Source organism: Peromyscus leucopus, chromosome 18 (assembly GCF_004664715.2).
Source record: "Peromyscus leucopus breed LL Stock chromosome 18, UCI_PerLeu_2.1, whole genome shotgun sequence".
NCBI classification, from domain to species: domain Eukaryota; kingdom Metazoa; phylum Chordata; class Mammalia; order Rodentia; family Cricetidae; genus Peromyscus; species Peromyscus leucopus.
The window spans coordinates 8,792,927-8,803,659 of NC_051078.1; the positions used below are offsets into that span (position 1 = coordinate 8,792,927).

Below are 10,733 nucleotides of genomic sequence, written 5' to 3' on the forward strand. Positions count from 1 at the left end.
TGCAACCACAGACCTGCTGTTTACAGCCAGAATAATCTTCTGAAACAGTGGATAAGTATGTCTGTCCCTTGCCTTGAAGACTTCTCGTCAGATGTGATGGTACATGTCTTTCATCCCAGCACTCAGAGGCAGGGACAGAGGGATCTCTGTGAGTTCAAGGCCAGCCTGATCTACAGAGCAAGTTCCAGGACAACCAGGGCTACATAGACAAACCCTGTCTCAAAGAGAAAAAAAAGAAAGAAAAGAAGGAAGAAAAGGGAAAAAATCCTAAGCCCCTGTTGTCTGGAGAGTGCAGTCTGAATCCGTGTGTCCTTGGGGAAGATCAGGTCTTGGTCCTGACCTGGCCACCAGTGTCACTGCCTTCTCCTCCCAGAATAACATTCTGTAAACGAGGCTCCATTCTTCACTCTCCTTGGAGTAGGCCATTCTTAGCCCTGTCCTTCAGCTTATAAACCTTAGCCCCTCACTTAGAAAACAGTCTCCTGCCGGGCGGTGGTGGCGCACGCCTTTAATCCCAGCACTCGGGAGGCAGAGCCAGGCAGATCTCTTTGAGTTCGAGGCCAGCCTGGGCTACCAAGTGAGTTCCAGGAAAGGCGCAAAGCTACACAGAGAAACCCTGTCTCGAAAAACCAAAAAAAAAAAAAAAAGAAAAGAAAACAGTCTCCAATTCTTGTAACATTGTAATTACATCACTTCCCATTTCCTCTTAAAGTTTTCCCAGGTCAGGGAATGGTGCTTGCCTCAAGCCTGACGCCCCACATGGCAGAAAGACCTACCTTCCACAGTGGTCCTCTGACCTCCAGGAGAGCACCGTGCGTGGTGTGTGTGCAGCGTGCACACAGAATGGATAAATACATGTCATTTTCAAAATACATTTTTTTTTTTTTTTAAAGATTTATTTATTTATTATTTATACAGTGTTCTGCCTGCATGTGTCCTTGCAGGCCAGAAGAGGGCACCAGATCTCATTACAGGTGGTTGTGAGCCACCATGTGGTTGCTGGGAATTGAACTCAGGACCCCTGGAAGAGTAGCCAGTGCTCTTAACCGCTCAGCCATCTCTCCAGCCCCCCAAAATACATTTTCTTGAACATCGTATTATTATTTGTATGTGTTGGGATGTTTTGCTTGCTTACATGTCTGTGTACCACTTGGAGGCATGCTCCCGGAGGAGGCCAGAGAAAGGACGGGTTTCTTTGGAACTGGACTTACAGATAGACGGTTGTGAGCCACCATGGCGGTCCTGGGAACCAACCAGGGTCCTCTGGACCACAGCCAGTTCTCTAACTGCTGAGCTCTCTCTTGCCCCAGGAATGGTTTTGTTTTTTGTTTTTGTTTTGTTTTGTTGTTTTGTTTTATGAGACAGGGTTTCTCTGTGTCCTGGAACTCACTCTGTAGACCAGCCTGGCCTCGAACTCACAGAGATCCACCTGCCTCTGCCTCCCGAGTGCTGGGGTTATGGACACATGCCACCACCGCCCAGCCTTCTTTTTATTTTAATCTTCCCCAAGCCACTGGATTGTATTCCTTCGTATAATAATGCCCCTCGTTTTCAGTGAGAAGGAGAGCAGATCACAGTTGCTTCAGTTATTTAAAAATAACTGTTCCTAGACCAGCCAGACGGTGCAGCACATAAAGGCCCGCTGTGCAGGCCTGGTGACCTGAGTTCAATCTCTAAAACCCACGTTAAGGTGCAAGGAGAGAGCTGACTCCAAAGTTGTCCTCTGACCGCCAGCTGTGTGCCCTTAAATAATAATAACCACAACAACAGTTCCTCTGAACTCTATTCTGTAACTCTTCTCTGGAGAGCTGGGATGTCAGGAACTGGGGCACAGCTCATTGACAGAGTTCTTGCCCAGCATGCCTGAGGACCCTGAATTCAGTCCCCAGAATACGGGGTCCCTGGAGAGCACATGCGCGGGTCTGCTGAGATCGTCTTTCTTCTCTTGTGTGTTTCAGGTTTGGGGCCTTAACAATGGACGGTGGCCTCCGCAACGTGGACTGTCTTTAGCCTTCCAGGGACTCTGGGAAGTTCTAGTTTGCACAGGAAGATAACACTGGAGCTCGAAATGAACGCCTTTCTGGGTGGTTCTTATTTCTACAGTTCAGCATCTGATGAGGTCGTGTAAATATGTACAGTTTGTAAATACAAAAATACATATATATATATATAAATTTTTGGCTGCTGTTCAGATGTAATTTTGCCTTTCAACATTTGTAAGTACACAAGGCAGATTGACCTCAGTGAGCTGTAGAAGAAAGCCATGACCGGCCAATGCTTTGGGATGCTGTCCCCAATCCTCCAAGTGAGGCTGGAGAAATCCATTGCTCGGTGCCTAAGGAAATATTTTTTAAGTTGGCATCCTTGGAAATAAGAAAGGACTGATAGTTGTGAACGGTGGAGTGGCGGGCTTTGGTGGTGGGGAGCCGAGCCGACCCACTGTTTCCCAGGGTCAGCTCCTTTGACGAGGATGAAGGGGCACTGTTTCACTTTACAAGGTGCCCAGGTCTCAGTTCTCCTCGTACATTTAATTTCAGGTGAATTATTGAGCAAAAAATTTAAAGAATTCATTGAATTCATAGTGAATTCATTGTTTAAATTATTCATTTTTCCTTTGCTCACAAATGTGTAATTGCCATTCATAGTCTAGTATCATTTCAATATTTCTGTACTTTAATTCTGCTAACTGTTTCATGAAATATTCTGCTTACTATTTCATGACAGAATAAATTTCTCAATTTTAATGTAAGAAGCTTGTGTGCTTTTTGTGTCTCTGGTTAGTGAAACAAAATGAGGTATTACTGTTTTTTAAACTGATTGACCTACCACTGGGCCACACCCCACCACTGGGCCACACCCCACCACTGGGCCACACCCCACCACTGGGCCACACCCCACCACTGGGCCACATCCCACCACTGGGCCACATCTTCAGTCCACAAGTTGTGCTGAAAGGAGCCAGGCTCCTGGTGATGGGAAATTATTCTCAGAATATTGGATGTGGTGGCGGCGCTGTCCCTGTTATGAACTTCATGCTGTACAAAACGAAAGGTCATGTTTTCCTTGGGGAAACTTACCTGGAGTTCCAGGCGGAAGGAGTGACTTCCTCAAGAAGTGTGTCTGTCCATGAGGATTTTGACTGGCCTGGATTTGGGTTGTCAGCGTGTTGACGGACAGTAGACTGGACCTCTGAACTCTAAAAGACAGTGGAGCCATGCCACAAACTGTTACCCTGACCTGAGACGCATCAGCATTTTACATCACTGTGGGGCTGTATAGGAGTCTTCAGGGTCACACGCACCCTGTAGAAGTAAGAGTCTCGGAGGACAGGGGCCAAAGGAGGGTTTATGCCACGCTCCCTTTTTTCACTGAAGCCGGCCACAGTGGCGCACATACCTGTGGTTCCCGCTGTTCGAGGGGCCGAGGCCGCTCACTGGGCCAACACAAGCCAGGTCCTGTCTCAAGGAGAACATCAGGGCCAGCAGAATGGCCTGGGGAAAGATGATTTATTCCAAGCCTTATCTGGGCTCAGTCCCCGGGTAGAGGGAGAGGGCTGACTCCATCAGATGTCCTTAGACAGCCACACAGCCACCATGCCGCACATACCCACAAGGTAGGTGTATTAGTAAATACAGGCAGTGTTTGTGGACAGACACTGTTGAAACATTTGAAGAAATGCTTAAGAATATTGGTTAAGCCAGGCATGAGGATACACACACCTTCAATCCCAGCACTCAGGAGGCAGAGGCAGGCACATCTCTTGAGTTTGAGGCCAGCCTGGTCTGTAAAGCAAGATCCAGGACAACCAGGGCTATATAATGAGGTCCTGTGTCAAAAAATAATGTTAACAACAACAAAGTATGTTATTTTAGCTAGATTCCCTTCCCCATATCACTTTGAAAGAACAATTTACCCGAAAAGCCTTAAACTTACAGGTTTTGTCTTGTCTTGTTTTTTGAGACAGGGTTTCTCTGTGTAGCTTTGCGCCTTTCCTGGAACTCACTTGGTAGTCCAGGCTGGCCTCGAACTCACAGAGATCCGCCTGGCTCTGCCTCCCGAGTGCTGGGATTAAAGGCGTGCGCCACCACCGCCCCACCAAACTTACGGGTTTTTCAAATCCATGTTTTATTTACATGTTGGGGGGTGAGGTCCCCACAGAGGTAAGAGGCTTAGGTCCCCTGGGGCTGGAGTTACAGCAATTATGAGTCATGTGACGTGGCTGCTGGGAACTGAACTCTGGTCCTCTGGAAGAGCAGCAAGCACTCTTAACTGTGGAGCCCATCCCACCTGTCTCTACACTTTGGTTTGACCTGAATTTGTGTCCCACTTATCACAGGACTGAAAGTCCAAATCCCTGACATGGGCTGAAAACAGAATGGGAATGGAGAGCATCTGGTACCACTCAAACAGTCGCCATGGTAACATGCTGTCCTATCATGTGGCTTTCCTTGTTATTTTCAGGATGGCTCAAATAGTCAGTCTGGCTATTTTAGGAACCAGAAAGTGTAAGGGGAGGGGACAAGTTTGTGTCTTTGGACTCAAGCGGAAGGCATGGAGACTGACTGTTGGGCGTTGATGTCTGCTGAGAGGATAATGGTGCAGGACTAGATACAGCGGCACACTCAGGAGGCCAAGGCAGCAGAGCCCCAAGTTCAGGGCCAGCCCGGGTACAGCAGTAGAACTCTGGCACAAAATAGGATGATGATGAGCTGGGCGGCGGTGGTGGCGCACGCCTTTAATCCCAGCACTCAAAGGGAGGCAGAAGCAGGCAGATCTCTGTGAGTTCGAGGCCAGCCTGGGCTACAGAGCGAGATCCAGAACAGGCACCAAAACTACACAGAGAAACCCTGTCTCGGGGGAAAAAATGATGATGATGATGGTGGTGGTTTCTATAGCACTGTAAAAAAAAAAAAAATTGAAGGCTAAAACAGCCCTGGAAAAATCTTGTTCTTTTACACATCTCTTGACTCCAGAATTAGTCAAATTCTTTTTATCTAGGATAAGTTCTTGCCAAAGTGAGAAGCACACAAATCAAAGCACACAAATCAAATGGGACCAAGGCTATGGCACTAGAGGTACACTGTCAGCGCTAACTCCTAGGGACTGGTGGTCCAGGACAGGCCTGTTGGGGACTGAGTCTGCGAATACGCAGCATCCTGTCACTCCTCTGGAAGTAACTCATGAAGGAAGTCAGGCCTGCACCTGAAAATTCTCCAGTGTTGCCTTAAGCTAGCGGTTCCCTTGAGACACCATAAAACTCTTCAGAAAGAGCACCTCCATACAGTTTCTAGTGACGAGGGTCAGAGTCCAAAGGACCAAGCCGGGGGATGTCAAAGAGGGGATGTAGGACTAACAGATGGTCATCCCCCAGGCACGGTGGCTGAAAGGGAATTCGCGGCTACAGTGTCCCTCAGGTGTCGCCGCTGTGTGTGAACACTGTGTGGGGAGTCTGCAAAGCTTCCACTCAGCCATGGCCAAAAGCCATGACTGTCAGAAGGCTCAGCAGCTCTCTGCCTGCTTCTTCAGAGCTCCAGCTTGCTCCATGAACCAGAAATCCAGGTCGCCCTGGAATCAAAGCGGAGGAAAGTTGCTCTGAGCTAGTGCTTAACTTAAAACGTTTTCTTTTTCTTTTACCAAAATGGAGCCTGCTCCAGGTGGGGAAGAAATGAAGGTCTTAAATCCTTTTAAAATATTGACAAGGTCATCTGAGGGAACTGAGAGAACACAGCATAAAGCAATAAGGATAGCCATTTTCTATAATCTTCTGGATCTAGCTTCTGAAACTAGAGACAGTTTCCTTTTAAAAGAAGAAAAGCATCCTTTGCTTTTGGTGAACCCTAATTTGATCCTGTTACTAAATATCTCTTAGAATGCCCAGGTCGGAAACTACACATCAGGCCAAGTGATGGTGGCACACACTTTTAACCCCAGCACTCGGGAGGCAGAGGCAGGCGGATCTCGGTGAGTTCGAGGCCAGCCTGATCTACAGAGCGAGTTCAGGAAAGGCGCAAAGCTACACAGAGAAACCCTGTCTCGAAAAGCCAAAACAAAACAAAAGACAGGAAGTGCAAAAGGAGCTAGAAAGAGAAGGGAGTGGTCCCGCGGGGCTGAAGAGATGGCCCAGCAGTTAAGAACGCTGGCTTCTCCTGCAGAGGTCCTGGGTTCAGTTCCCAGCACCCATGGTGGTAGCCATCCCTAACAGCAGTTCCAGACAATCCAATGCTCTCCTCGGCTCTTTGGGCAGCAGTCCCTAGTGTACTGAACACCGTGCATACATACACACATAAAAATAAACCTCAAGACAAAAGTGACTTTGATCTATACTCACCCAGGAAGGTCGCTGTCCAATTCAGCAAGAAGTATAAAGTGTTAGCCTGGTATATTTCACCCATCTATTTTTCCTTGGGTTAATGTGTTTTGTCTGCTTGGTTGGTTGGTTTTTGGTTTTTTAAGGCGGGGTTTCTCTGTGTAGACCTGGATGTCCTGGGACTCACTCTGTAGATCAGGCTGGCCTCGAACTCACAGGGATCGACCTGCCTCTGCCTCCTGAGTGCTGGGATTAAAAGTGTGCACCACCAACACCTGGCAATAAATATTTTTCATGTAGAAGCTACAATTGTTTTCTCTCTGCCATTCTTTTTTAAATTTTCTTGTGTATTTTATTATTTTTTTTATGTTTTGCCTGCATGTATGTATATGTGTAGCACCCACAGAAGCCAGAAGCAGACATTGGATCTCCTGGAACTGGAGTTACAAATGGTTGTGAGCTGTCATGTGGGTGCTGGGAATCGAATCCGAAGGTCCTCTGGAAGAGCAGCCAGTGCTCTAACCACTAAGCCATCTCTCTGGACGACCCCGCTGCAGTTCTTGCTGATGGTTCTTCACACAGACATGGACAAGGCTCAGAAATGTTCTCATCAACAAAAACACACGTTATACATCATCCACACAGTCAGAAGACAGGAAAACACATGCCAACGGTCACCAGAGGATACCAATCTGATTAGAACCTCAAATTTCACGAAACAACTCCTAAAGCTCATGAGGAAAGGGCCAAAGAGATGCCGATGGGAGTCCATGTTCAATGCTGGCTTACGTCAGTCTCAGGAACCTCCCATTGCTCTGTTCCCATCAGCCTCAGCCCCATGAAGACAAATATGTAGAGGACCTCACACCCGAGGAACCATGGAAACAGGAGAGACCTGTCATAGGATTTATTAAACAGTGAAGTTTAATAATATGTAAGTGAAGCAGAGTGAGGCAGTGTGTAAGGGTGTCCACATCCCATCCAGACTGTGAAGGGCACCCAGCTTGTTTCCTAGGAAACCACGCAGCTACGTGAACATGGAATGCCATGTTGTGAAAATCTCATCATCACATGGATTGGAAATCAAGGCTGCCCTTCTGTGTCAAAGCCACTTAGCTCCTCAAGGACTAGAATGAGATGTCTCATCCTTGATGTTATGTCAACTGGCAGGTCTCATAATGCATGCCCTAGGGACATTTCTGGGGAGTCATTATGATATTTTACAGTCACAATGCATCCATAAGTATCAGCATTGTCTGTTTCTAGTGTCCAACTCTGTTGAGCAGTAACAGACAGTTCAACTTTCTCAGTCTGCCTTAGTTGGGGTTTCTATTACTGTGAAGAGACACCATGACCATGACAACTCTTTTTTGGGGGGAGGGAGGTTTCGAGACAGGGTTTGTCTGTGTAGTTTTGGTGCCTGTCCTGGATCTCTCTCTGTAGACCAGGCTGGCCTTGAACTCACAGAGATCTGCCTGGCTCTGCCTCACAAGTGCTGGAATTAAAGGCATGTGCCCGGCTGACCACGGCAACTCTTGTAAAGGAAAAACATCTAATTGGGTGGCTTACAGTTCAGAGGTTTACTCCATTATCATTATGGCAGGACACGGTGGCATGCTGTTGGGTTTTTTTTGTTTTGTTTTTTTCTCTTTTTTTGCTCTTTTGTTCTTTTAGGGGGCCCACTACCAAGCTCCCAAATAAATCACACATGGAGGCTTATTCTTACTTATGAATGCCTGACCTTATCTTGACTTGTTTCTTGACAGCTTTTCTTAACTTTAAATTATCTCACCTACCTTTTGCCTGTGGGCTTTTTCCTTTTCTTACTTCTGTATATCTTACTTTCACTCTTACTCCGTGGCGGGCTGCGTGGCTGGCCCCTGAAGTCCTCCTCTCCTTGTTCTCTCACTCTTTCTTCTTTCTTTTTTTCCTCCCAGATTTCCCCTCCCATTTATTCTCTCTGTCTGCCAGCCCCGCCTGTCCTTTCTCCTGCCTCACTGTTGGCCATTCAGATCTTTATTAGACCATCAGGTGTCTTAGACAGGCACAGTAACACAGCTTCACAGAGTTAAACAAATGCAACATAAAAAATAACGCAACACATCTTTGCATCATTAAACAAATGTTCCACTGTGGTGATACATTGTGTACCCTAATAAAATTTGATGCCAGGCAGTGGTGGCACACACCTTTAATCCTAGCACTCAGAGGCAGAGATCTAGCTGGAGATCTGTGAGTTCAAAGCCACCCTGGACTGCACGAGATTGACTCAGTCTAGGAGAGAAACAGAGCCAGGCAGTGGTGGCACACACCTTCAATCCCAGTACTTGGGAGTCACATGCCTTTAATCTCAGCACTAGGAAGGAAGTGATGGCTGGGCAGAATAATGTAAATAAGGTGTGAGAAGACAGGAACTAAAAGCTTGTTCAGGAGTCCTAGAGGTAAGAGGTGGTGGCTGTGGCTTATTCCTTTGTCTCTCTGATCTTCCAGCATTTACCCCAAAATGTGGTTCTGGGTTTTTTTTATTGAAAGACCATTAAAGATTCAAGCTACATTCCATAGCTTAAACAAATGTAACATCTTAAAATAATGTTCTACAACAGTGATGTGCAGGCAGACATGGTACTGGAGAAGGAGCTGAGAGTCCTACATCTTAATCCACAGGCAACAGGAAGTGGTCTAAGCCAGGCACAGCTTGAGCATAGGAGTCCTCAAAGCCCACCCCCAATGACACACTTCCTCCAACCAGGCCACACCCACTTCGACAAGGCCACACCTCCTTTGACGAGGCCACACCTCCTTTGACGAGGCCACACCTCCTAACGGTGCCACTCTCTATGAACTTATGGGGGGGCCAGTTACATTCAAAGTACTGCCCAGACCAAACTAATTTGTAGCCTTTCATTAATAATTGCTGACTTTTTTTCTTTTTTTTTTTGGTTTTTCGAGACAGGGTTTCTCTGTGTAGCTTTGCGCCTTTCCTGGAGCTCACTTGGTAGCCCAGGCTGGCCTCGAACTCACAGAGATCCTCCTGGCTCTGCCTCCCGAGTGCTGGGATTAAAGGCGTGCGCCACCACCGCCCGGCTAATTGCTGACTTTTTAAAGAAAGCCTCCATTTCATTTTAGAAACAGCATCCATTTGAACCCCAACACCATGGAAAACTATTTTCTCTGAGATGATAAAAAGATTAGTTAGCTATTCAGTCATTAGATAGCTATTCAATCATCTCTCGGCATAGCTGTTTTTATTTTTACCTTTTGTGTATGGGTGTTTGGCCAGCATGTATGTATGTACATGTACCACTTGAATGAATGTGCCTGTGGAGGTGAGCAGAGGGCTTCTGATCCTCTGGAACTACAGTTACGGATAGCTGTTAGCCACCACGTGGGTGCCTGCAGTCAAACCCAGCCCTTTGCGAGAGCAATAACTTCTCTCAACTATGGAGCCATCTCTCTAGCCCCAGTACACAGTTTTGTTTTGTTTTGTTTTGTTTTTTAAATCAAGCCAGGGGGTGGTGGCGCAAGCCTTTAATCCCCTTTAATCCCCATTTGTGTAGTAAGCACAGTTCTTTTGTTCTGAGTCAGCTCACTCTTCTGGCCTTATAGGAAACACAGAAGAGTACAAGAGTGCCGGTTTCTCAAAAGCAGAATGTTTTTCTTGTAAGGCAAGCTAGGGTTCAATTGCCATTGTTAAACAGAGTTGAATCACGTTCAGTTTCATGTCCTAGAGGCAGAGCCAGGCGGATCTCTGTGAGTTCGAGGACAGCCTGGTCTCCAGAGCGAGTTCCAGGAAAGGCACAAAGCTACACAGAGAAACCCTGTCTCAAAAAAAACAAAAAAACAAAAAAACAAAAACAAAAAAAAAAAAAAAAACCAAACCAACAAAAATTAAATAATCATAAAATGTAACAATAATTTCATCATCCACAGTAATGAATACAAAAATAGTAATAATCAGAAAGTCAGAACCTTTGGTGGAATGGGGTTTAGTTCAGTGCATTTGGGGACTCGCTGCCATGAGGGTTCCGTGCCAAGATGAGTCAAAGGAACACTGCCTATCTTGTCTCCTCGGCAACACCCAAGGTCCAGGAGCACATTAAGGTTCTGCCATGAACCGCTCAAGCTGCTGACTCACTGTCTCTGGACAGTTCAAACCGAGTCTGGGCCTGACCTACCACACCACTGTAGATGTAACCAACCGTCTTATTAAATAAGAAACACAGAACCAATGCAAGGAAGAAAGTCAAGAGGTCAGAGCTAAGAGCTAAAACCTTACTCTTCCTCCTGTGGCAGTCCTATCTCTCCAAACCAGAGCTACTTCCTGTGTGTCTGTCTTTTTATAGTGTTTCTGTTCTGCCTTCTCATTGGTTGTAAACCCAACCACATGACCGCCTCATCACAGCCTGTCTGTATAGACCTCCAGGTT

The 10,733-nt window shown here is 46.6% G+C and overlaps 1 protein-coding gene across 1 annotated transcript in view; it reads left to right on the forward strand.

Moving 5' to 3' along the window:
- The window catches only part of Tbk1 (TANK binding kinase 1), a 38,817-nt gene extending 36,068 nt beyond the window's left edge, over positions 1–2,749 (forward strand). Inside the window, exon 21 of the mRNA XM_028869601.2 lies at positions 1,959–2,749. Within this exon, the coding sequence (XP_028725434.1) occupies positions 1,959–2,010 (52 nt within the window). The 3' untranslated portion in view covers positions 2,011–2,749. The remainder of the gene's footprint in view (positions 1–1,958) is intronic.
- The last annotated feature ends 7,984 nt before the right edge of the window (positions 2,750–10,733 follow it).